Here is a 26199-nt window from a genome sequence, read left to right on the forward strand (position 1 = left end):
GGGAACACAAGCAGGGGGAGTGGGAGAGGGAGAAGCAGGCTTCCCGCTGAGCAGGGAGCCTAATGCGGGGCTCGATCCTAGAATGCCAGGATCATGATCCAAGCTGAAGGCAGACGCTTAATGACTGAACCACCCAGGTGCCCCTCTTTTACCTATTTTAAAATTGAGTTGTTTTCATACACTTGTATGGAATGTACATAATGAGAATTCATGATATAGCCTGGGTACAAGTCCTTTGTTGGATATGTGATTTACAAATATTTTCTCCCAGTCTAGCTTGGCTTTTCAGTCTCCTTAAGTGTCTCTTGAAGAGCAGAAGTTTTCATTTTGATGAAGTCTGGTTTGCTTTTTTCTTTTGTTTCATGGATTGTACATTAAGTGTCATGTTTAGGAAACCTTTGCCTTGACACTAGGTAACATAGGATTTTCTCTTTTTTTCTTCTAAATATTTTATTGGTTTTTTATTTTTTGATTTAGGATGCATTTTGAGTTAGTTTTTAAGGTGTAAGGTTTAGGTTGAGGTTTTGTTTTTTTGTTTTTTGTTTTGCCTGTGGATATCCAGTTGTTCAGCATTTTTTGTTGATGAGACTGTCCTTTCTCTGTTGTTCTGTACTGTTGTCAAAAAAAAAAAAAATTAACAGGCATGGCAGAAATAATCCAAAATAGATGGATGGATGAATGGGTAAACAATGTGATATATCTGTATTTGGCTGTGAAAAGGAATGAATTACTGATACACGCTACAACATGGATGGACTTTGAAAATGTTATGTTAAGTGAAAGAAGCCAGTCACAAAAGACCATATATTATATGATTCCTTTTTTATATGACAGGTCTAGAATAGGCGGGTCTGAGACAGAAAATAGATTAATGATTGTGTAGGGTTGGGGGGGGGATGGGTTTATGAGGGTGATGGTCACAGGGTCTGGGGTTTCTCTCTGTGGTGATGAAAGTGTTCTAAAAAGTTGGCTGTGGTGATGGTTGCACATGTCTGCGACTTTACTAGACACCGTTGAATTATATGCTCTTAATGGGTGAATTATTTACATGAATTATATCAATAAAGTTATTTAAAAATAATTAATCGGCCATATTTGTGTGGATCTACTTTTGGACTCTTCCGTTGACTACATGTCTGTCTCTTGGCCAATACCACACAGTTTTGGTGACTGTAGATTTACAGTAACTCTCCAAATAGGTAGGATTCTTCTTTCAAGTTCTTATTTCTAGCTATTCTAGTTCCTTCGCCTTTCCATACAAACTTTATAGTCAGCTTGTATTTGCAAAAAAAATCCTGCTGGAATTTTGATTGGAATCACTTTAAATCTGTGGATCAATTTATGAAGAATTGCCTTTATTATATTGAGACTTTTGATCGGTGAATATAGTGTGTCTCTCAATTTACTTAGGCTGTCTTTGATTTTTTTCATCAGAGTTTTCTTCATTTTCAGCATATAGATCCTGTACAGGGTTTGTTAGATTTGTGCCCAAGTATGTCTTTTGGGGGAAGCTACTGTAAGTGATAAATTTTTTTAAATTTTGGTTTTCAGTTCTCTGTTGCCAGTATAGAAATATGATTAACTTTTGTGTGTTGACCTTGTATCCTCTGACCTCACTGAAGCACTTATTAGTTATGAAGGTATTTTCGTTGTGTTGGGTTTTTTTTTTTTAAATAAAATCCTTAGGACTTTTCTTTATAGACAATCATGTCATTTGTGAATGGGAACATTTATATTTCTAGAGATGTCCATGGTAATCCCTTCTCCTTTTAATGTGTGCAGCATCTGGGGTCTGTGATAATTTGTATCCTCTCTCTGTCTCTGCCTGTCTTAAGACTGGCTAGTGATTTATCAATTTTACTGACCTGTTCAAAACACCAGCTTTTGGGTTCATTGATATTTTTTTTCTTTCTTGATTTTTTTTTTCCAATTTCATTGATTTCTGTTTTTTTGTTTGCTTCTGTCTGCTTGCTTTCGGTTTATTTTGCCTTTTTAAAAAAATTAAGGTGGAAGTTTAGGTTGTTGATCTTCTTTTTATAATTTTTTATTATGTTATATTAGTCACCATACAGTACATCCTTAGTTTTTGATGTAGTGTTTCATTTGAAAATGACCTCCAGTGCTATAAATGTTTAAAGTTTTGCTTTAATTCCATCTCAAAACTTTTGGTGTGCTGTATTTCGGTTCAAAGTATTTTCTTTTACTCATGAATTACTTAGAAGTGTGTTTGGAGATTTTCTTGTTATCTTTCTGTTGTTATTTTTAATTCAACTCTATTTTAGTCAGCATACTTTGTACAGTTTCAGTTTTTGAAACTTCATTAAGGTTTGTTTATGATCTAGGGTATGGTCTGTCTTGCATACTGTTCCATGTGCACTTGGAAAGAACGTGTATTCTGCTGTCGTTGGGTGGAGTGTCCTATATCAGATCCAAGATTTCCATGGTATTTTTCAGTTTTATGTTCTTGCTGTTTTTTGTTTACTCTGTTACTAAGAGAGGAGTGTTGAAGTCTCTAGCTCTGAGTTTGGGTTTATCTCTTTCTCTATTCTATTAGTTTGGCTTCATGTTTTGCAGTTCTGTTGTTAGGTGCCTCTGTGTTTAGAATAGTGCATTTTCTTGTTGAGTTGACTCTTTCCTTGTTATGCAGTATCCCTTTTTATCCCTGGTTATTCCCTGTACTCTGAAGTCTGGTTGTCTGGTAGTAATATAACCAGTCTTACTTTCTTTTGATTAGAATTTGCATAGTAGTATTTCCTGGCATTTCACTTTTATTCTATTTAGATTGTTATATTTGAAGCAAATTTCTTTTAGACAGCATATAATTGGGTCATGATTTTTTTATCCATTTTGACACTGTCTTTTAATTGGTATAGACTATTTGCATTTAGTATAATTACGTATATGTTTTGATTTCAGTCTGTCATTTTATTTTTTGTATTCTGTTTATTTCCTCTGTTTTTCATTTCTGTCTTTCCCTCTCTTGGCTTGTTTTGGGCAGTTTGAACATTATTTCATATTCCATTTTAATTTACCCTATTGTGTTTTTTACTAAATATCTAATATTCTGCGTGTGGGTGTGTACATATGTGCATGTCCGTGTGTGTGTTTATGATTGCTTTAGGGACTACAGTTTCACATCTAACTTTTCAATTAGAATTAATGTTTTACCACTTGAAATGAATGTAGAAACTTTACCACCTTATGGACTCCTTTGCCCCTTTGCCCCCACGTATTATAGTTGCTTTATGTCTACATTTGTTGAAAACTACCAGACAGTGTTATAATTTTTGCTTTCAACCATAAAAGATATTTTAAAAATCACAAAAGAAGAACCTATTGTATTTACCTAGATGTTTGTGGTTTCTTTTGCTTTTCTTTCATCCCTGACATTCCATGTTTTCCTGGGGCATCATATGCCTTGTGTTTGAAGAACAGCTTTTAGCATTTCTTTTGGAACAGATTTGTTGGCAGTGAATTTTCTTAGTTTTCCTTCATCTGAGAATGTCTTTATTTCACCTTCTGAGGAATATTTTCACTGGATATAAAATTCTGGTTTGACGGTTCTTTTCTTTCAGCAGTTCAAATGTGTTCCATTTGCTTCTGGCTGCCATGGTTTCGCCTTAGAATTCTGTAGTAGTTCAGTGTGTTCTTCACCTAGGTAATAGGCTGTTTTTCTCTGCGTTCAAGATTGTTTCTTTGTTTTTAGTTTTCAGCAGTTTGGTTATACTATGTCATATCGCATATGATTTATTTTACTTTATTGATCTGTTTTCAAGTTCGTTGACTCCTTTCTCCTGTTTCTCCTTCCTGTTACTATTTCTGTCCAGTGAGTTTTTAAAATTTCAGTTCTTATACTTTTAAATTATTAAATTCCTATTTGGTTTTTGTGTGTATCTTATGTTTCTTTGCCGAGACTTTCTATTTTCCTGTGTGTTTCAAGAGGGTATGTTGATTGATTGTTGAAGCATTTTTATCATTAGCTGTTTGGAGTCCTCGTCAGGTTTTTCTGGTGTCAACATCGTCTCATTGTTGGCATTGGCAGATTGTCTTTTCCCTTGTGAGCTAGGAATTTTCTGATGCTTCACGTGCCCTGTTACTTAGGATCGAATCCTAGATATTTTGAATATTACGTTATGAGACGCTGGGTCTTGCTTAAATCCTGCAGAGAATGTTGATAATCTTGTGTAGCAGATGGTCAGCTTGGGGTTAGGCCATAATTCTTGACGTTGTGGCTTCTGTGCGTGTTGGTTCCACTGTCAGCATTGTGGTGCCGTCTTCACCTGCACACACGCGACCCATCCGGTGGCCAGTCTGGGGCCGGGGCAGCTGTCTCTGTTAGTTCAGTTCGGAAAGTCTTTGGGATGCTGCTCACTAGCAGGTCCGTGCATAGCAGCTCGAGGTGAGCCCGGAAGTTCACAAACCCCTTTCTGGGGCCATTTTCCTGAGCGCCTCCCCCTCTGCAACCTCCTCGGGACTCATTGTCTGCTTCTCTGGGCTTCCCCTTTTCCACTCTCTGATCAGAAAGTTGGGCCATCGTGCTGGCCACTTTGTTGACTGCTCCTGCACTTGGTTTCCGTCTGCAGAGGGCCAAACTCATGCTGTTGGGTGTTACTGCTTTCTGATCCGTCTGCTACTCCCTACCTTTTAGAGTCTCCACATAGATGCTCTTATTTTCTGTCCGGGTTTTATTGTGAGAGAGGCTGGTGTGCCCCTGTTCCATCTTATCCAGAACTAGAGCTCCTAAATGATTGTTAAGGTGAATTATAGATTGCCCCATGTTACTAATGACTGTTATATTATTGGAATTCATTTTTGGTAAGTAATTCACCCATATGCTTTACGTAGTTGTACTTTAACTGGAAAATCTGGCCTGTTTTGTATCAAGGAACTTCTGTTTCTGTCATTTCAGTTACACACTTTTTTCCCCGTACAGATGAGGTGTTCACACTTCTCCAGAGCTTCCTCATGTCTCCTACCGAGAGCATTTCCGAATTTATCCTCCGACGGCTTACTATGAATGAACTAAGTAGTGTAAGTACTCACGGGAGGAACTTTGCATTCTTTCTGTCAATATCTGAGTGATTGCTTTCGGGCAGGCACTCTGTGAAATTGAGAAAATTAATGTGATACTTTCTGGAGAAGCCGCCTTAGAAAGCAGAGCAAACTTTCAGCTGCGGAGTCTCCTCGTTCCATTCCGCCCATGTCATAACTGAGGCCTTAGGGGGGTTGTGAAGCTTTTGAGAGCCTCAGCTTTCTCACCCACAGAATGGGGATAATACATCCACTCCCCAGAGGCTGAGAGGTTTGCCCAGTGTGACCTAGCTGGAGTGCTTCAAGCGTATTGGTCCCAGCGTCCAGAGAGTGGGATCTGGCAAGTGTGGGGTGGGACCAGGTATCAGGACCGGTCTGTTTCTAAAGCTCCATAAGCGGTTCTGAAACAGAGTAGATAACAGTCCATCTGAGGTGAGTGTCCTTTTCTGCTGTCTGTGCTCTCCACATACTTTTTTCCCTCTAGGACAGCTGAGAACACCGGAAACTAATATAACACTGCATGTGAACTGCACTGGAAGTTAAAAAAAAAAAAAGGAGAAAGAGAGAGAAAGAAAAATCTTCTTTTTTCTTCAAGAATATTTTGAAAATGCTGATTCTTATAGAAATGCTTATTATTCTTAATTTTTTTTTTTTGGTTGAAATCTCTAGGGACAAATGTTGAAGCTTTAGAATCAGGTTGTTAATAAAGTGAGAAAATATACTTATTTTAATTTTTATTAGAATACTCAAGTACATTTGTTTGATAGGCTCATGAGCAGGTGTGAAAATGCAAAAAGGCAAGTTCTGTACTGAAGGACCTGAGCTGTTATGGTAGGAAGGCAAGGAAACTATGAAGAAAAGCCCTCTGGAGTGGGCGTGTCAACTAAGTTCTTACTAAGCAGTTGCTAATAGTGGCTTTGCTATACCTACATTTCCAAGAAGCCATTTAATAAAGAAATAACTCTTGGTTTGTTTTGCTTCAACATCACTTTATTATCATCTTCTTAGGGAAATTTTCAGACCTACACAAAAGTATAATGAACCTCCAAGGACCCATTGTAGAGCGTAACTGTTTTTGTTTGGAATTTGACACTAAAAATAGCTTTTAAAAGGGGAGAAGGGTTCATGTGATTTTGTTTAACAACCGCTCTCAGGGAAGAAAGCCCTGGTTTGTAGTATTTATCTGTGTCCATGACTGATTTCAAGCTACAAACAGGAGGCCTTGGAATCAGGGAGCAAGGACAGGCCCTGGTGCTTGCTACAGGCTGCTGGGGCGGCGGGGGGGGCGCCTGCCCTTGGCTCCCCTGGGTGCAGCAGCCTCCAGACTCTGAACCCGTCTCCCACCCTCCCTGGATGCTGCGGAGTGCGGCAGTCTGGCCTGCGTCCTCTTCCATCTGCTCCAGGACCTGGCTGTTGACAGTCCCCTCTCTCTCGTATTCTCAGCCTCTCTGTGTCTCCTGGATTCTTTTCATGAGCCCCAAAACAGCTTTGGCAGTCCCTCATCTCGAGGAACCCGCTCTTCTATTCCCTGGTCTCTCCAGCGCCCAACTTCCTTCTCTCCATAAGCTGAACCTATAAACCACAGCTCTGTTCTCACCTGGTTTCTGCCTCTGTCGAAGCCCGGAAGCGGCTCTCTCTGAAGCTGTCAGCGACTCCTTTGTCACAAACCTGATGGGTACTTTTCAAACCATGCTTTGCTTTGCTTTTTCTTTTTTCTTTTCTTTTCTTTTCTTCTCTTTTCTTTTCTTTCTTTCTTTCTTTTTTTTTTTTTTTTTTGAGGGAGAGCGAGAGAGAGCTAGAGAGAGAGCATGAGCAGGGAGGGAGCAGAGGGAGAAGCAGACTCCCCACTGAGCAGATCCCCATGTGGGGCTCAATCCCTGGACCCTGAGATCAGGAACTGAGCTGAAGGCAGTCACTTAACTGACTGAGCCACTCAGGCGCCCGTCAAACCATGGTTTTCTTGACTCCTCAGCCCCACTGGACATACCAGCCACTTCGCCCTCGAAACATCAGCCATCCCGAGCACCGCTGACATCATCCTCTCCTGCGGTGGCTCCATCTCTCCGCCATCACCCCACCTTCCCTTTGAATGTGCATTCTCCACTAGAGAGCCTCGAATGTGGGAGCTTTAGAAAGGGTGGTCTGGGCCCTTGTCTCCTGTTCCTCCCACGGGGTGGTCTGGGCTGCACCCCCAGCTTCGGCTGTGCCAGGGACCCTATGTCTCCGTCCGCACCGCAGGCGGCTCTCCCAAGCTCACCACCCCGTCAATCAGGTGCTTTTGGACAACTTGAGTTGCATTTCTCACACTTAAGCCATTCCCTTCTCAGGAATTGTCTTAGGAAAATGGGACCATAACCTAATGGAGGATCATAATCTGCCTAAAACAAAGGCGGTTGTCACTGCTCTAACTGTTATTTATGATATGTTGGCTCAGGGATGCAAGAGTTGGTAGAACGTACTTTCCGACTTCCAGGGTCTCACGGTCAGTCCGTGAGCAGATGAGTGAATCGTGACGTGTGCTGCAGTGATGCGGAATGCATAGTTGCTGTGTAAGCTCTGAGAAGGGAGTTCTTAGCTCCGCATGGGGAGATCATGGAGGGCTTCTCCAAGGAAATGACTTTTTCTCTCAATATCTTGTTTTAGTACTTTTAAATAAGGTCATTTATTTGCTATCTGAATTCTCATAGTTTGGTAAAAATCATGGACCCTGCGTGTTAAGTGTTTTATTGTTTGTCTTTAGGTTTCGGATCTGGATCGTTGCCATTTATACCTGATGGTATTAACTGAGCTTATAAATATCCATTTGAAAGTTGGGTGGAAAAGAGGCAACCCCATTTGGAGAGTTATTTCTCCTCTGCAAAATGCATCCATTCGGCATCTTCAAGAGATGGACAGTGGACAGGTAATCCTCCATTCAAGGTGTGCAGTTATGTTGAATAAGGTATACGTAGAATACAGATTTGATTTATTAACATTACGATATGAAAAGCATCTGCTGAAATTTAAAATAGTATCCTTTGTTCATATATTTGATGAAGATTGAGACTTTTACCCTAATATTAAGTATATAACAAAGGTGTGGTGACTTAAGTCTGAAAACTGTTTAGATACAGAGGGTAGATTTGCCCTGAGTCTTTGCCCAGGTGCCAGTAAGGGACACTTTAACGTGTCTAAATATATATATAGTATATGATATGTGACTAATATGTGATACGTGACATATAACACATGGTGTGTATTAATACATCCAACAGCCATATCCCTGCCTGTCTACCTTGTTGTCTTCCCTGGTCTTCTGCTGCCTCCTCTCCCCCCACCCCCCAAGCGCCATTATGCTGCAGTGACACGTAGGGGTCTCCTCAGAGCGTCACGAATCCCAAGCACATGCCACATCCTTCCTTGTCTGGGCTTTCCTTCTGCCTGGTCCTTCTGCCAGCAGCGCGCTCCCCTCCAGTACGTACTTGGGAGTAATCTGCTCGACCCTTTAGGGCCCAACTTGGATCGTTGTCTCATTCCTTCCTCCATTTATCTTTTGTTCTTTATGCCTCCTTTGTAGTGTTTCTCTCCATCTTTCTTGTTTTTCCAATAATTTATGTGTTTTTCTCTTCTCCTCTGGATTTTAGTCCCTGGAAGCATTTCTTAAACGTGGCATAGGAAGGTGTAGTGGTTCTGAGCACAGGCGTTAGTGTTGAACTTCCTAGATGTGGATCCTGGCTTTATCCTTGCTAGCTGTGTGACCCTGAGGAAATTACTTAACCTCTCTGTGCCTCATTTACCACACTTGCAAAATGAAGGTTTTAGAGTTGACAGTGGGAATTAAAGTAAGCTCATACATGTTAAAACTTTAGAACAGTGTCCAGCACGTAGAAAGCCCGCACTGAATGTTAGCTATTTTCACTTAACACGTCATAAGTGTTTAATAAAATTGAGCTAAATCATAGAGTAGTCCAGTATGCTAATTAAAACAGAGAAAGTACTTGATTGCTTTAATAATCTAATTTTTAGGAGGGGGGAGGGGCAGCAGGAGAGGGAAAGAGAGAATCTTAAGCAGACTGAGCATGGAGCCCCATGTGGGGCTTGACCCCAGGACCCTGATACCGTGACCTGAGCTGAAACCAACAGTCAGACGCTCAACTGACTGAGCCACCCACATGCCCCAATAATCTGATTTTTAAAGTAGTTTTCAAGAACTGTCCCAAAAAATAAGTAGTTGTCAAGAACTGCCCACTTCCTACTTCAGCATCCTGCCTAGTACGTGCTGTAGGACGTCGTAGACCAAAATCATGAACCATAACACAGTAGTTCTTTAAGACAGCTTGCTTGTTCTAGTAATTCACTGAATTACATTAAGCTTACCAGGGACCATATTGGCTAAAAGTCAACACAAAATTTTATTTCTTGTGTTGACAGTGTTGCTAGGTAAAATTTATACGTAGAGACACTTGCTTTATTTTAGGGGGGTTGGTGAGGGAAGGTGCGGAGTGAGGAGTAGAAAGTTCCCCTCGGGTAGAGATGTGGCTGACTGGCTGGCTAGCTGTGGGGGCACTGCTGCGGTCCCTCCGTGCAGCTGCGTCCATAGCGTGTGTTCTTGCCGGCACTCCTGGGTTCTTGGTTCGAGACAGTTGACTTTGTCTCCAAGTAAGAAGCTAGGCTGTCTTGGTTTCCTTTCTTTGTGTTTCCACGTGTAGAGTTTCAAGTGGTTTCCATGAAATCACCCATTTATGTGATCTGCACAGTAACCCTCTGAGGCAGATTCTCTTACTGTCCCCATTTCACAGGTGAGGAAACTAAGCTGCAGCGTGTCCAACAGCCAAACTGTAGTAAGTGCAGAGCCGGGGTGCAGCCTCGTCCCTGTGGTTCATGAGTAGCTCTGAGCTGCTGGGCTGAGTTGCCTCTCCAAAAGCAGCGTACGTGGCGAAGGAGTTAGGTACATGGATGCCTGGAGCCTTGTTGTTTTCTTAACATAATTCAGCCCAACAGTTAAAGCTAGGCTCGTCCATAGAAACGTATCCAGATGTGTACGTGAGTAGGAGAAAGGCCGAGAAGCAGGGCTTCCCATGCACGTGGAGGTCCAGTAGGTGGCTGCTCTGTCATGGGCCACTTCCAGGAACCCACCTGCCCAACTGAAGAGGCCACACTGTCCTCTTAGTTGGAACTGCTGACTTTTTATTGCCACTTTCAATTTGGTCACCACCAGTCTGTACAGAGGTGGTGACGCTGGTGGACTTGTAGTATCGGGTCTCCTTCTGTTGCCTCTGCCGTCCAGTAGCAGGCAGGGAGAGGGGAAGGCGGGCACTCAGGTCCCGACGCTCAGGACTGGCTCGCATGAAATAAGACACTGTTCTGTTTCCCTCAGGAGCCAACGCTTGCCCAGCAGATTCAGAGAGTCGTGAGTATGGCCGCCTTGGCCATGGTGTGTGAGGCCGTTGACCAGACGCCGGAACTGCAGCTCGACTGTCCAGATGCCGGACCCACGGAAAGGTTCCTCTCCTCCCTCCCACTCAACCACACGCTGCAGAAGCCCCGCACAGAGGAGCAGAGCAGGTGTGTTCACCCCCGAGGGCAGCCCCTGGGTGAAAGGCATCTGTTAGCTAATGTGTAAAATTTCGTTTTTGTTTTCATCGTTGAGATGATGAGTGAGTGCTCAGCCGTATTTATAGGGTATGGGAATTTGAAGATGATGATGTATTATTGCAACTCTGTTACTAGAAAGCCACTGACTTTACTGCGTGTAGTTCTGAGTGACTCATTTATGGGGAAGGAAAGTACCTACGTTCCAAGTAGTTAGAAAGTTGAGGTCTGTGTGGTTTCCTTGCCTTTTGTGGGACAGGCTCTTTAATGGTGACTGTGATTTCTTATAAGGGTTGTTGCTGCACGCTCAAGGAACTGAGCCAGACTTGAAGGAGCAAAGGATGGTGACTGTATGTTTTGTTTCAGTTTTTTTGAAGAATCATCAGCTTCCCAAGGATGGGGGAAAATAGTCGCACAATATATTCATGATCAGTGGGTCTGCCTCTCTTTCTTGTTGAGAAAATATCACACCTTGATACCAGTGTCGGAGGGTGATGTTCCAGAACCCGTCCTGCCTGCCGTTCAGAGGCCGGTAAGGACTCTGCAGTCTGCGCTTGGTGCCCTCACAGTCCTGCCTTCAGACCGAGTCTTGCCTGTGTTCCACTGCATGAAAGTTCTGGTTCCCAAGGTGAGGTACACTGAGATGTGAACTGAAGAGTGACAGGAACAGAGACCGGTTTCTGAAATGAAGTCATTCTTACATATTTCTTTCTTTTTTCCTTCCAGCTTTTGACCTCCTCTGAATCACTCTGTGTAGAGTCTTTTGACATGGCTTGGAAAATTATATCTGCTTTAAGCAACACTCAGCTGATATTCTGGTCTAATTTAAAAGCTTTTGTTCAGTTTGTCTTTGACACCAAAGTTCTTACCATTGCTGCAAAAATCAAGGGCCAGGCGTATTTCAAAATAAAAGAGGTAACTTTTTTTTACAATGTGGTAAAATGTCAACTTGCCATCTTAATCATCTTAAAGTGTACGGTTCAGCAGAGTTAAGAGCATTCACGTTGTTGTAACAGGTCTCCAGAAGTTTCTTAACTTGAACTGAAACTCCGTACCCATTAAACAACCCCCCTTTCTTCCCTCCCCCAGCCCCTGGTAACCACCATTCTACTTTCTATTTCTATGAATTTGACTACTTTAGATTAAAAGACGGTCACTTTTTGTTCTTTTTTAATTTGTGTGGCCTGTAGCACACGAGGAAGAAGTTCTGTTTGTAAGTGTGTTGTTGCTGTGTCTTTACTCATTCAGTCCACATAGATATATTTTGAGCCTTCTTCGGTGTCATGAGTGAGCACAAGCTCCATGAGGTTGGAGGAGTATGTGCAGAAGGGCAGCCTGTGACCCACACGGGCCACACAGATTTACTTAAGAATCGGGAAATTTGCAAGAAAATCTATATTTTCCCTTCTCTTGGAATATTGGGAAATTGGATGGCCTGGCCACACCGGCCGTTCCTCAGAGCTGCCCATCCAGAGAGGGCATGCCCCTCCACGTCCACACTCCCCAGCAAGCCCTTGACTCCTGGATGCTGAAGGCAGATGGCAGGTGCCATTTGTCACTATATTTGTGCTGTTGCTTTTCTTGTGTAGAGAAATATTTCTCTGAATATAACCTTATCAAAAGGTCCTCCTGGTTCCTGGTGGCATTTGCATTTACAACCACTGACAGTAGGGAACGTGACGTGGTGGAGGCCGTCATGCCTAGGATTCACGTATACCTCGTCCAAAGGGGGAATGGAAGATGAAGTCCTTTTATTACCCCACTGTCCCTGTATACAGGACATACTTAGAGACCGGGGTCTTTGCTGCCTTGGGGAAGGAGGGGCATGCTGGCAAAATGCAGAGAGGACTGAAAATGTCGGTGGGGGGCATGTTTTTTCTCCCTTTCATTCTATTACTTTGGGCAGTCGTTTCTTTTGGGAAGTCCCAGGGGGATATCACTATTAGTAAAAAATTTTATTTACTTTTATTATGAGCAGTGAAGTGAAAAATTAGCATTCTGTGATTATTGATCATCTCACAAAATTTAAACAATAAAGAATTTTTAATTTTTAATTTTAATTTGTAAGACACTCTAGTTATGTCAAAACTATCATCTGAAGCCATTCAAATAAGTTTTCAGCAACACTTTTTTTTAAACTAAACGAGCCAAAGAATAAAATGACCGTTGTATTTCATTCCAGATTATGTACAAGATGATTGAAATGTCTGCTGTAAAAACTGGAGTCTTCAATACACTGATAAGTTATTGCTGCAAATCTTGGATAGTTTCTGCTTCAGATGTGTTCCAAGTATCTTTATCAAGTGCTAAACGTTATAGCGAACTTGTCCTCGAGGCTTGTATATTTGGAACCGTGTTTAGGCGTGATCAAAGGTAAAAGATGCTATTGTTTCAACCTGCCATAATTCATATTAAGTATTTACTTGAGTAGAATTAGGTCTTTATTTTGAGACTTTAAATTAGAAGAATATAAAACATTAACTTTAAATTTGGGGTTTTGATTTTTTCCCATCTAAAATCTGTTCTTTGTCAAATATTTTTTATGGGAAGACTTATTCAGGATGTGCAGACCTACATAGAAAATCTCGGACACGATTGTGCAGCAAACACGGTTATTGAAAAGTAAGTGTGGTGGATTTTCCACATCTTGATATAAATGGAATATTCAAAATTTAACATCAGATGAGAGATATCCTATATTTGTTAAATTTAATAAATGTTTACTAGTGATCTCTATAAGATATTGAAAGAGCCTTCAAAGCAAGTTAGAAATCCTATTCCCTTGCAAATATTTCAGATCGAAAACTCTTTGCTAAAATTTGATAACCTTAAACAATTCTTTATTTTATTTACTTATTTTTTTAAAGATTTTATTAATTAATTAATTAATTTATTTATTTATTTATTTGACAGAGAGAGAGACAGACAGCGAGAGAGGGAACACAAGCAGGGGGAGTGGGAGAGGAAGAAGCAGGCTCCCAGCAGAGTAGGGAGCCCGACGTGGGGCTCGATCCCAGAATGTCGGGATCACGCCCTGAGCTGAAGGCAGATGCTTAATGACTGAGCCAACCTAAACAATCCTTTAAAGATGAAGAAAAAGTGGGAAGAAATTCTAACATGACATCGGAAGATTTTTTTTTTTTTTACAGTGTTACTATGTTCTTGATGGGAATAAATGAAAATTTTTCGGGCAGAAAAAAAATGATAGGGGCGTCTGGGTGGCTCAGTCAGTTAAGCATCTGCCTTCTGCTCAGGTCATGATTCTAGGGTCCTGGGGTGGAGACCCAGGTCGGGCTCACTATTCAGCAGAGAGCCTGCTTCTCCCTCTCCCTCTGCCACTCCCCCTCATGCTCTTTCCCCCCCACCCCCCAATAAATAAATAAAATCTTTAAAAAAAAAGAAAAAAGAAAATGACTATAGGGAACATAGAACCCCGTTCCTCTCTTTCGTTTAGGTGGGGGCTGATCCTCAGCACACACACATTATTCTTTCTTGTGGGGGGAGGTAACACTTCACCATTAACAAATCAATATACCACACACAAAAATAAAATTACTCCTAACATGCTTTTAAAGGCTCTTTCAGTATCTTAAGTAAAGTTTTCATTTCTAGGATAAGACTGTTCTTATCTAACCTCTAAATTAATTTTTTTTGGAGCTTGTTAAGTAGCTATTTTTCATTTTATTTTTCCCTGTAATTTTCAAAAATTTGTGTGTTTAGATATTTATAAAAAAGACATACAAATGATAATTGTATATAGGTATCACAGAGTGTTAATCTGAGAGTCATGGCTGTGTTTTAAATCATTTGCCTCTCTTCATTAACTATATACATTTGTCGTTGTTAACTGTTTTACTTGATTTTTTGTTTTCTTGGCAGGTTTAGTGTAGCAATAAAAGTGAAATTTTTTAGTTGATGATTCCAAAATACTTTGATCTCTACCAGACAGATATTTTGTTGTTAGATGTGTATTCCCATTTTAGCAACTGTCATGAACTTTGGAAATACTTATTAACAGTTTCACTGAATTGTCTTCCCACATTTGGACACAGAACATACTGGGAGTCTGGCTCAGGCCCGCGGTGCTCCCAAGTTTGCCCAGCACTTGGAGAACGTGCGTGTACCGTGCACAGTAGAGACCAGCCATCGTGTGTCTGATGTGCGTTTGTGCCCCTGAGCTAACAGGTGTCCATGGTCTTCTGTAACGAATTGTTCCATGAGCGATGATCTGTTTCGTCTACAGAGAAGTGCTCATTAGCCAGGCTGGGTGGTGTGTGCACTGTTTTGCCAGAAGTCTGGGGGAATTTGTGCTCAGACTGTACAGGCTCCCCTTTTGGAAGATTCATTTGTTATGTTCCGTTATCCTGAATTGAAAAAGCATTGTCGTTAAGTATGGAGCTGCTTAAGTTTAGAAATCCATGGAAGGTTTTATATTTTGAAACAAATGCTTGACATATTTTTCTGTTTTGAAAATGTATTAACATAGTTTGTCATTTTACATTTTTTTAGTACTAAAAGAGAAGACCACTATGTGAGAATTTGTGCAGTCAAATTCCTGTGTTTATTACATGGCTCAAATGTGTCTCATAAGTTGTTTATGGAAGATCTTGCAATCAAGCTCTTAGATAAAGTAAATATGCCTTATTTTACTTGTCTTTGTTTCTGTTCAACTAACAAGTCAAAATCCAACATTTGCTCTGTATGTTGACACAGTATGTATTCTAAACATTTTTTTTTTTTGGTAAGATTTACTTATTTGAGAGAGAGAGAGAGCCAGAGAGAGCACAAGTGGGGAGGAGAGGGAGAAGCAGGTTTCCCACCGAGCAGGGAGCCCAACCTGGGACTTGATCCCAGGACCCTGGGGTCATGACCTGAGCTGAAGGCAGACACTTCACCAAGTGAGACACCCTAAACACTTTTTATCAGGAAGAAACGTGAGGCTTATGTTCCCTAGTTTTAGTTAACTTTTGATTAATGATTGTCCAACTTGTTTGGTTTTAGAAAAGAATGTTGTCCCTGTATTGTCTAAACTTTGCTAGGTGTATTTCCTAGTGCCAGTCAAAAGCAGTTGTGTTTAGAATGATATATCCATACATTATTTTGTGTAAGAAATGGAATAAAAAGGTAAAAGATTTAGGAAGTGGCATAATGTGAAGAATTGATTTTTTTTTTTGTCTGCAAAATCATTTATAAATCTGGGGAGAAGACAGGAAGGGGTGAAGTCAAATATAATGCTCTCCTGACTTTGCAGGTGGGATAGACAGAGTCCTGGTCTGCTTTGTCACCTCTGGGCTACACTGGGTGTAACTGATGACCATAGCCCCCACTTAAGCCACTTGTATTGAAGTAACAGTGTTCATCATGCATTTATTTTCTGAAGGTAGCAGATCAGCTTCAGTTATATACAATCTACAATCTGGGAAGTATTTTCTTTTTCTTCATGAAAGATCTCCCCTTTGCACCATTGGAGTCAGGGAAGACGTCTCAGAGGAAATAGTGTTTACTGATTCCCTAAAGGATGACTAGAGTAGCAGGTACTCCATCAGCTAGAACACAAAGATGTATTATAGTGAATATTGATGCATGATACAAAATGTAAGAGTGTTTGGAAGCAAAGTAAACCAGGATAAGGAGGAATAGCTATTTAGAGGGTCAGGAAGGGCCTCTCTGATTGGTGCCGTTGGGTGGAACTCTGGGTGCACTGTCAGTAATGTTGGAGGATGCCCAGAGAGGCTGTTGTCCCCAGGCAAATGAGGGAGGTGCTGGCTGGAGGCGTGGAGGGACATGAGGCTGCCCGTTGGCCGTCAGATTCGGCAAGAAGGCTGTCGTTGGTCCGCTCTACAAAGACCTTTCCCTGGGATGGTGAGGATGAGGACCTCAGTGGAAGGGCTGAACAGACTATGGCTGGGGAGCCAGTAGAGACTGTGGGTATAGGCACTCTTGACTTTGCTCTGGTGAGAGGGGGTGGCTGCAGTGGGGTCTGGAGGGGGATGTGGTCTAGGGGCTTGTTTGTATGTTGAAGGAAATGATCCAACAGAGGGGAGAAATGATGGTTTTGGTGAGGCTGGCAGTGGTCACACAGGCAAAACCCTCGAGTAGCCACTTCGTATCTACTAGGATGGCTGTTACAACAAACAGACTGAAAATAACCAGCGTCGGTGAGCCTTGAACTCTTAGTCTAGGTGAGAAGAAGCCCGTCATAAAGGGCACACAGTGTGTGATTCATAGGAAGTGTCCAGGGTGGGCAAATCTGCAGATTCAGATTAGTGGCTACTGGATCGGGGGTGAGGAGAGATCAGGAAGCAGTTGCACAGGATTTCTTTTCAGAGTGTGAGAATGTTCTGGAATGGTGTTGCTTGCAAAGCTCTGTAAGTATGCCCAAACCCACTGAGTTGGACACTTTAAAATGGTGATTTTTGTGGTACGTGAATTATATTTTTTAAAAAAATCTTTGAATAGTCTAGATTGGCTCTATGTCCGACAGAAGTATTGGCCTTATTTAGGAGATGGAAAAGCAAAGACAGAAAAGTCACATATTAGACACTGGCTCAAGCCAAGCAGTTGTTTCCTGAAGATGAAGAAAATTGGGCAGAGCAACTAATAAATGAAAAGGGTAATTTGAAAATAAAGAAAAATGAAAGAATAATCCTAGAGAAAGTGGAAAAGGATTGTATCCAGAGTGGAGTGGGCCGGCTCACCCTAGTCCGGAGTGACCTCGTCCTCTGAGCTGGAGAAAAGAGCAGGGCAGGTGGTGGTGAGTTGGTGTGAGGGAGGGAACGCCTGGGACCCTTGTGTTCTGAGCCAGGAAGCAGGGTCGTTTCTAGAGGGAAGAGGCAGAAACACAGTTGGCGTTTGAAAACCAAGGGTAAGGTTGAAGCAGCAACGATCTCAGTTAGAATTAATATACGGTAATGTTAAAGTTAGTCATTCCGACTGGAGTGCAGAAGCCACAGAAGGTGGGGATTACGCACTGCTGTGTCACTGCTTTGACACGGTGTGTCTAATGTGTCACCTTAGAGGTTCAGTTTTGAGTCTGTGGATGGACGGAGTGAACTGAGAGGAAATGGAGGTGGAGGCCAGGGCAGGGAGTATCTTCAAGGACCTCCAGGCGCATGGCAGCCTGGCCACCCGGTGGGCGAGCACTATCGAGCTCCTGGCCTTTGCAGTCTTCCCCACTCTCCGTTCTTTAGGTTTTACTGAGGCACGTGCGGGTAGTTTTTTGTTTGCTTTTTACTGGAAACTTGAAATAGTTTTATAAAAGTAGCTTTAAAAGGGATCCATTCCTGGCCTAGCCTCGGCAGCTACCAGTGATGCAGTCTTGTGGGGTCTACCTCTGACATTCCCCTCAACCCACATTATTTTGAAGCCAATCCCAACATCAGTTTCATCTATAAATATTTCAGTATGTATCTCATAAAGATAAGAATTATTTTTTTAGCCATGACTACAATACCATTTTCACACCTGAATTCATAATTCCTTCGTATTATTGAATATCCAATCAGTGTTTAAATTTGCCTGATTGTTTTACATTGTTTTCAGTTTCTTTGTTTGAAATACGTCCCAGATAAGGTCCATACCCTGCCATTGGTTGGTCGCAATGTCTCTAGTATCTCGGAATCTGCAGACTCCCCTCCTCATTCGTTTCAAACTTGAAATGTATTTTTTGGAGAAAGCAGATTGTTTTCATCTTAGGGACTTCTGCGGTCTGGATTTTGCTGTTTGAATTTCCGTGGTGCCATTTAAGGTGTTTCCCTGATCCCTGATTTTATACAAGATGGTGTTGAGATCTAGAGCCTTGATCAGATATAGGTTTGATTTTCCTTTTTGGGGGTGAAGGTGGGGCAAGAGCGTCCACCCGTCAGGAAATGTAGATACTTGGCTGTCTTTCCTTTTGGGGTATTAGTCACTGATGCATTGCCTCGTTCTGTTAATTCTTTAAGAGCAGAATGGTGATACTCTAATTCTTTTATTCCTTTTTCATTTATTAGCTGAAATTCTTCTGTATCCAAATACGAAGTATTTAGATAACCCTGAGGTATGTTTCATGTAGGAAAGGCAGGATCAGTGCTTGCTTTTTTCCTGTTATTTATCAGTTTTCAAAATAATGAATTGGCTTCCGAGTGTCTTCTAGTTTCTTCTGAAGGTGATCAGTGAGTTTTCTTGTTTCTCATTTTTTTGAGCTTCAACATATTGATGTGTTTCAGTCTGTTGTAGTTATTATTGGTGTTCGAATTATCCCAGTTTCGGTCAGGTGCAAGAGAAGATCTGAGAACATAATTTGGTGTTGGATGTATTACATTTGAGTTGCTGTTGGGCATCCATGTGAAATTGCTCAGGAACAGGTGTTAGGAATATGATATTTAGGAAAGACACGGAAGCCACTGTGCCCAGTGATGAATGTGGACAAGACTCTAGAGGGAGGCTGAGAATGGGGATTTAGGAAACACCAACACTTGAAGTATATTGGTAGGAAAAAGAACCAGAGAAAGGTCGTAAGAGTCCGAGAAGTGAGGCTAGAACGAGTGTTGGATGGTGTTGGTCCGGTGTTGCTCGTGGCCTTAACTGAGCTCATTGAAGAATCTCGTCTGTAGAGAATTTGGCGGAGGAACCTCTGTGAATTTGTCCGTGATGATGACGTTTCATCTCAGAGCCTGTCTTTCCCGCCGCAAGCTGTGTCTCGGTGGCCGTCAGTGCTGGTGTCCACTGTGGCCGAGAGCGGGTTGGGCACTGGGGCAGAAGCTGGGTGGGGGCATTTCCGAGTTTTCAGAAGCACTTCGGGGTGCGGCCCGTGCGCGGTGGGGGGGGGCAGCAAATGCACAAGGCAGGAATTGTACTTTTTAAAAATCGATTTGATGTGATTTCTGAAAGGAACATTAGGACCTTTCTTCCTCTGATGTGAGAAGATGGAGGTTGAAGACAGAACGTTGAATCAGGGAGCTCGAAGGAGGGTTGTGGAAGTGGGGGGGGATCGTGTGGCCGGAGTAAGAGGCCGGACGGGGCTAAAGCCGTGAGGGGAGTAGTGAAGATTTCAGATTCTCCTCGTGGAAACAGGAATGAGAAGAGACCCGAGAAGAGCAAAATGACTGTCTGGCACAGTAGTCCGTTCGTTCGTTCTTAATTTGAGTGTAGCTGACGCACACGCCACGTTGGTTTGAGGGGTACAACACAGCGATTTGACAACTCTACACGTTACGTTGCGCTCACCACAGCGTAGCTGCCATCTGTCCCGTTACCTCGCTGTCCCGGTATCACTGACTGTATTCCTCACGCTCTGCTTTTCGTCCCTGTGGCTCGCTCATTCCGTAACCGCGGGCCTGCACCTCCCTCCCCTTCACCCGTCTCACCCATCCTCCCACGCCCTCCCCTCTGTATTGATAGTTCGGATTCTGCTTTGTTTGTCCGCTCCCTGTTCTAGATTCCATTTATGAGTGGAATCTTATTCTTCCGTTCTCTGGACCCACAGCTTCCGCGTCACCAGGGAGAGTGTTAGAAATGCAGATGCTCCTGAATCAGAACCTCGGGGTGGGGCCCGCAGTCTGTTTGAACAACCCGCAGGGCGACTCTGGCCACTGCAGAGTTGGAGACCCCTGGTCGAGCGGTGGTGAGTGCCCCGCTGAAGCTAGAATACGTACTTTCAATGAAGTGGGGGGGGCAGGAGACTTTTCTTCAGCAGTCTTGAGAACTTGAAAGGAGGATCAGATTCTTTAAGACCACAGGGTTGATTCAAAAGAAGGGACTTTGCAACTGGGTGTGAGGCCGTAGTGCAAAGAATGGAATGTGCTCTTGAAGATACCATAGAACTTATTCTTGGGGCTCAGGTTGGGTCAGGAGGTGCATGACACTAGAGAGGTCGATAGGCTGGTAGAGAAAAGAAAGATCTTTCTCAGTAAAAGAGCACAGTGAGTAGAACAAGTCAAAGGACAGAGGATTTTGAGCTGAAGACGGGTGAGAACAGCGACTCCAGTGAGGCCCTGAGGGCAGGGGTACTGAGGTGCAGATGCTCCCGCCTGCTTGTGTGAGTTGCCCTAGTGCAGGGTCCATGCTTAGCTGCATCAGGGCTGAGCGGGAGGTGACACCCGAAACACTTCTAGCAAGAGAAAATGTCCCCAAAGAAATAATGGCGAGAGAGGAGGTTGGGAGACTTTAACCGTGGTGAGGAGTCATTAAATCCTACATTAACTTAGCTGTTGTTACAAAATCTTAACGCATCGCAGTGCATGGAATGGGATCACAGAAGAGGAAAGATGACGGACTTTACCAAGTAAATGAGAATCATCTGCATTAGTGACAGTGGCTTTGGAGATGGTGGATGACCTACTTTCTCATCTTGGGGACATGTGACTATGATCCACCCTTTAGTGCCATCCTAACTTAGCAGCGAACCACTGGTAGTTACAGCACGGAAGTCAGCCTGGCGGTTGGCCGACTGTGGACTGCACCGAGCATCGCGAGCAAGAGAGAGAGCTCTGCTGCTGGAGGGGGCTCCGTGCTGCCATTCTCTGGTGTAGGCACTGGTCACACTGTTTCCTGTGCTCCTGCCTTAGTGGGGGTCGTCTCTGATGGCACAGGATGCAGGGGCAGCGGGTGAGAAGTGCCTGTCTTGGCGCATCGCAAAATATGTCCCATTTCTCATCTCTTCTCACCCCGGTGACCCCGTGTCTCCACCTGAAGTGGCTACAAAGATAGAGATGGATACTTCCAAATCCTTTTTGTACTGAATACAGTTCCGTGGTTCATATTCTAATTTTAAAAGCAAACAAAAGCAGCTGAATCCATTGTTTGGAAAGGAAACAAAATGCTCATAAGAACGTGTCTTTCTTATCCTCCTCTCTGCCTTTGGGAGGGTGATAAGCTCCTGTACTCCGCCTGAAGCTTTCAGATTTGCAGTTGTCAGTTGGCTTTGTTTTCATGGATCACAGATGCAGGAAGTAATTCGCTGCCACTTCTCTCCCGCCCCAGGATGACCTGGTGTCCAAGTGCAGGACCCGGCACTACGTGAACTCGCAGCAGCACCGGCTGAAAAACCGGATATGGCAGACGCTGCTCGTGCTCTTCCCCAGCTTCGACCAGGTACGAGCTGACTGCGGGTCCCGCAAAGCATCGTGTTTCCACACGGAAAAAACCAGTAGAGACTGTCAGGTGCAGTCTTAAAATTGAGAAAGTAATCTGCTTAAAATGTATACTTTGGCTCTTAAAATTGGTTATTCAGGAGCGTTTTTTCAGTAGAAAGAATCCTAAGGCAATTAGGTGTTGAGGAAATAAATTGGAAACTTGTTTACACAGCACCGTTTAGTATTTTTTTTTTCATTCTTTAACATAAGTAACATTTTAGCTGTTTAATGTCTGGGGTGCCATCCAATTAGAAAATAGACATACACACCTGAGTTATTGTGGCATGCTCTTGTTTTGGGTGAGATTGTCATTTCCTGGGGCTGATTCTGCCCCCTTAATTTCATGAATTCCGTAATCGTATAAACCAGCTGAGCCAAGGCCGAGATCTCGATCTCTTACAACACAGTCTTTGCCCAGAGTTCCTTTTTTTCTTCCCTGAGGAGGCAAGGAGCAGGTGAATGGACTCTGTCTGATTTCTCTAATAGTGTTTGCTTAATATTCCTGGTAAGAAAATAGATGATTATGTGAAAGTTATGGTATATTTTACACCATCTTAAAAAGCATTTCGAATACAAACATTTCCCTCAGACTTCAGAGTTTCTTGTTGTCCTTCCCTCCTAAACTCCTTTAAATGTTTCAGAGAATTTTAAAAGCATATCAAACTCTTTTTTCATACAATTTTGTGAGGCCTTATATCTGTAAGAGAGAAACATTTCAGTAACTGTAAGTATAGAAATATATTCAAATTAGTTGTTTGGATAAATGTAACATGAAATGGCTAAACGCGTTCTTTCTGGGGGCTGCTGATTTTCATCATATGCCTCTTCATGTTATTTGATTTTTAAAATACTGTACATATTACACTTAAACTCTAAAATGTGAGAGTGTGCTTTGTCTTGGAATGGAGAGGCCCCCAGGGAAAGGGTCGTGTTTGTCGGGGCGGGGGGGGGGGCCGCGCATGTAGGAGTCGCGGGCTTGTTGTGAAGACGAGCACTAGCATGTCTCTGTCGGAGCAGCCACTGCTGAGAATTTTAAATTGTTGTATCTGGTGGTTGCATTTCACCTTCCTCACGGTCTTCCAAGGCAGGCATGCGTCTTCCTATTTTGTCCAGCGGCGGGGCACCGCAGCTCCCGAGATGGGGGCCTGCCTGTAACATAACCTGGCAAGTGGTGGTGGGGCTGGAATTAAAAACCGGGTCTCCCTGAGTCCGTGCTGCCTTTTACAGCGCTGTCTTGGGGCCTCCAAGCTGCTCTGCTCTCTTCTGCCAGTTAGAAATTAAGAAGATAGATTGTTCTTTAAAATAGTATACAAAATACGTGTTTTTATATCTTATATAAGTAGATCTGTGTCTGTATTTTTACCTGCTACTTGGATATGTTCAGTTACCCAGCTGGAAGTTCAGTTTTGAAGAGAAGCCAGGGGCGAGGGGGACGGACTTGGGAGCTCCAGGTCCTGGAGGGTGTACGGGCGGGCGACGAGCAGTCCGCAGAGAGAAGCAAGGGGACCCTGACCTGCTTCCCCTGGGCCTCGTTTGTCTCCTGCTGACTTAGGCATCAGTCCTTCTTGTTCCAAGTTTAAGCCCATGACGTTTTGGCAGATGTTTGTTTCCATCTGAATTCTGCCACCTACTAGGTTTTGAGGAAAATACTTAACTTTTCTGAATCTTCTCTCTGTAAAAATACAGAGTAATAACCTTCCTTAGGGAATTGTTGTCCAGGTAAAGTACTCAGTACCTCATCATTATATTTCAGTAAACAGATTTTAGGGTTGTTCAGAGAGTTGTAGATCCGATAATTACTTACATTAAAACTTTAAGCTGTTCTGGGAGCACCTGGCCGGCTCAGTGAGTAGAGCAGGTGACTCTGGATCTCAGGGTTGTGAGTTCAAGCTCCATGCTGGGTGTGGAGTTTCCTAAAAAAAAAAAATAAAAAAAATAAAAAAAAATCCACAAAACAAAAAGTTTCATTTGTTTCTTTTTAATGGTGACTGTTTTTTAAGTTACAATTAATAACTATTTCAAGAGTTGCTAATAGACTAGATCTTCATTGTTCCCACCATAAAAAAGAAATCATTTTTTGATATGCTAGAGGGGATGCTCTGCTGGTCATCATATGTGATACGTGAATTTATCAGATCGACAGGATGGACACCTTAAACTTCCACAGTGTTGTATGTCAATTGTATCTCAATAAAATAAAACAATTAATAACCCTAACCTAACAGTTTAATTTATGAACTTTATTTTTCTCAGAATTTTTTGAATAGAATTATTGACAAGATTTTCCAGGCTGGTTTCATCAATACTCAAGCATCCATAAAATATTTTATAGAATGGATTATTATATTGATTCTTCATAAATTTCCTCAATTTCTCCTGAAGTTCTGGGATTGTTTTTCTTATGTAAGTAAAAGAAATTTTTCATCATTTTTGGAATTAAGAAAGATTTTAATAGTTGCTTTTTGATTGTCAGTTGTCCTGTTCCAATGTATTGACTTCCTAAGTTCTGTTTTGCAAGATCTGAGTTAATTGAAAGGACAGAAATCCCTGGCATTCATCTTGCATTATCAGTCTCTATTCCAAAAAACTGAAGATAGAAAGGCTTATGTTATTAAGAAGTAAGAGGGGTGCCTGGGCGGCTCCGTCAGTGAAGCGTCTGACGCCTGATTTCAGCTCAGGTCATGATCGTGATGTCGCACCATGTCAGGCTCTGCCCTCAGCACAGAGTCTGCTTGGGATTCTTTCTCTCTCCCTCTCCCTCTGCCCCTCCCTGTGCGTGTGCATGCACTCTCTCTCAAAAATAAAATAAAAAGAAGAAAAGAGTGCCTTCTTTATCCTTTTTTACCAAGCAATGTCCTTGTTTTAAGAATGATGACGAATTAAGTGCAATCTTTACATTTCAGAGAGTTTTTTAGTAAGGAAATTTCAAACAAGCACAGGAGAGAGACTCGAAGGGAGCCCCAGTCACCAGCGAAGAACCATTTTTACTTCGTCTGTATCTTCATCCGCACCCCTAATACCCCCTGACTTTTCTTATATCTTGAAAATCGTTTTTAAGGCACAGATAAGTGATAGGATTTACAGTTGCAGCTTCCTCACAAATGATAACCTGTTTGTTTCTTTTTTTTTTTTTTAAAGATTTTATTTATTTATTCGACAGAGATAGAGACAGCCAGCAAGAGAGGGAACACAAGCAGGGGGAGTGGGAGAGGAAGAAGCAGGCTGATAGCGGAGGAGCCTGATGTGGGGCTCGATCCCATAACGCCGGGATCACGCCCTGAGCCGAAGGCAGACACTCAACCACTGTGCCACCCAGGCGCCCCGATAACCTGTTTCTAAACATGAATTCTGCATACTTGCCCTGAATGTTTTCTATTGGTTCCCAAACACATCCTTCCCCTTTTTTCACATAAACGACCTTGCCTTTTGCTTGGTGTGAAAATGGAAATGCCTTCCTTCCTCAAAGTATCTCTTTTTGAATGTCTGCCTTCCTTTTTCATTGAAAGAAATTGTTGTGTTTGTCACATCTGTCCTTGTGTCCTTATTTGTATTTTCTTTTGGGGACTTACTCTCAATTCTCTACTCTTCTGTTGGTATTTCCTCTGTCCAGCCATTGTCTTAGTGCCACCACCGCATTTGATGGTGGTTTGCTTACTGCGTTCTGTAGACACTGCGTCCTTGACCAGTGGGAGGTCCAGGGCAGCCATGTGTCAGGCAAGTCTGTTGGTGCCATTTCTCCAACAGCAGTTGCTCACTACGTGGCTCTGTTCTCACAATATTTCAAACGTTTTCATTATTGTATTTGTTACGGTGATCTATGATTAGTGATTAGGATTTGTCAAACGCTCAGGTGATGGTTAGCGTTTCCCAGCAATACGGTATTTGTTAACGTATGCACATTACTTTGAGGCATAACGTTATTGTACACTTACTGGCCTCCTATAGTCTAGTAAACGTCACTTTTACATCCATCAGAAAAATCAAAAGAGCTGTTTGACTCACTTTTTTTTATAATAATGTTTTATTATATTATGGTAGTCACCATACAATACATCCCAGTTTTTGATGTAAAGTTCGATGATTCATTACTTGCATATAACACCCAGTGTACCGTGCAATACGTGCCCTCCTTACTACCCATCACCAGCCTTTCTCAGTCCCCCACGCCCCTTCCCTCTGAAGCCCTCAGTTTATTTCCCAGAGTCCATAGTCTCCCATGGTTCATTCCCCCTTCTATTTACCCCCCCTTTCTTCTTCCCTTTCTTCTCCTACCAGTCTTCCTACTTCTTATGTTCCATAAANTGAGTGAAACCATAGGATAATTGTCTTTCTCTGCTTGACTTATTTCGCTTAGCATTATCTCCTCCAGTCCCATCCATGTTGCTGCAAATGTTGAGAAAGCATTCTTTTGATGGCTGAGTAATATTCCATTGTATATATGGACCACATCTTCTTTATCCATTCATCTGTTGAAGGGTTATCT

At 42.5% G+C, this 26199-nt stretch overlaps 1 protein-coding gene across 1 annotated transcript in view; it reads left to right on the forward strand.

Moving 5' to 3' along the window:
* Nucleotides 1-26199, forward strand: part of TARBP1 (TAR (HIV-1) RNA binding protein 1) — an 88008-nt gene that overhangs the window by 33212 nt on the left and 28597 nt on the right. Inside the window, exons 14-23 of the mRNA XM_034663569.1 lie at nucleotides 4934-5031; nucleotides 7772-7933; nucleotides 10388-10575; nucleotides 10969-11230; nucleotides 11329-11517; nucleotides 12785-12975; nucleotides 13153-13224; nucleotides 15112-15232; nucleotides 21565-21675; nucleotides 23970-24119. Of these exons, the coding sequence (XP_034519460.1) occupies nucleotides 4934-5031; nucleotides 7772-7933; nucleotides 10388-10575; nucleotides 10969-11230; nucleotides 11329-11517; nucleotides 12785-12975; nucleotides 13153-13224; nucleotides 15112-15232; nucleotides 21565-21675; nucleotides 23970-24119 (1544 nt within the window). The remainder of the gene's footprint in view (nucleotides 1-4933; nucleotides 5032-7771; nucleotides 7934-10387; nucleotides 10576-10968; nucleotides 11231-11328; nucleotides 11518-12784; nucleotides 12976-13152; nucleotides 13225-15111; nucleotides 15233-21564; nucleotides 21676-23969; nucleotides 24120-26199) is intronic.

Source organism: Ailuropoda melanoleuca, chromosome 6, assembly GCF_002007445.2.
Source record: "Ailuropoda melanoleuca isolate Jingjing chromosome 6, ASM200744v2, whole genome shotgun sequence".
NCBI classification, from domain to species: Eukaryota; Metazoa; Chordata; class Mammalia; order Carnivora; family Ursidae; genus Ailuropoda; species Ailuropoda melanoleuca.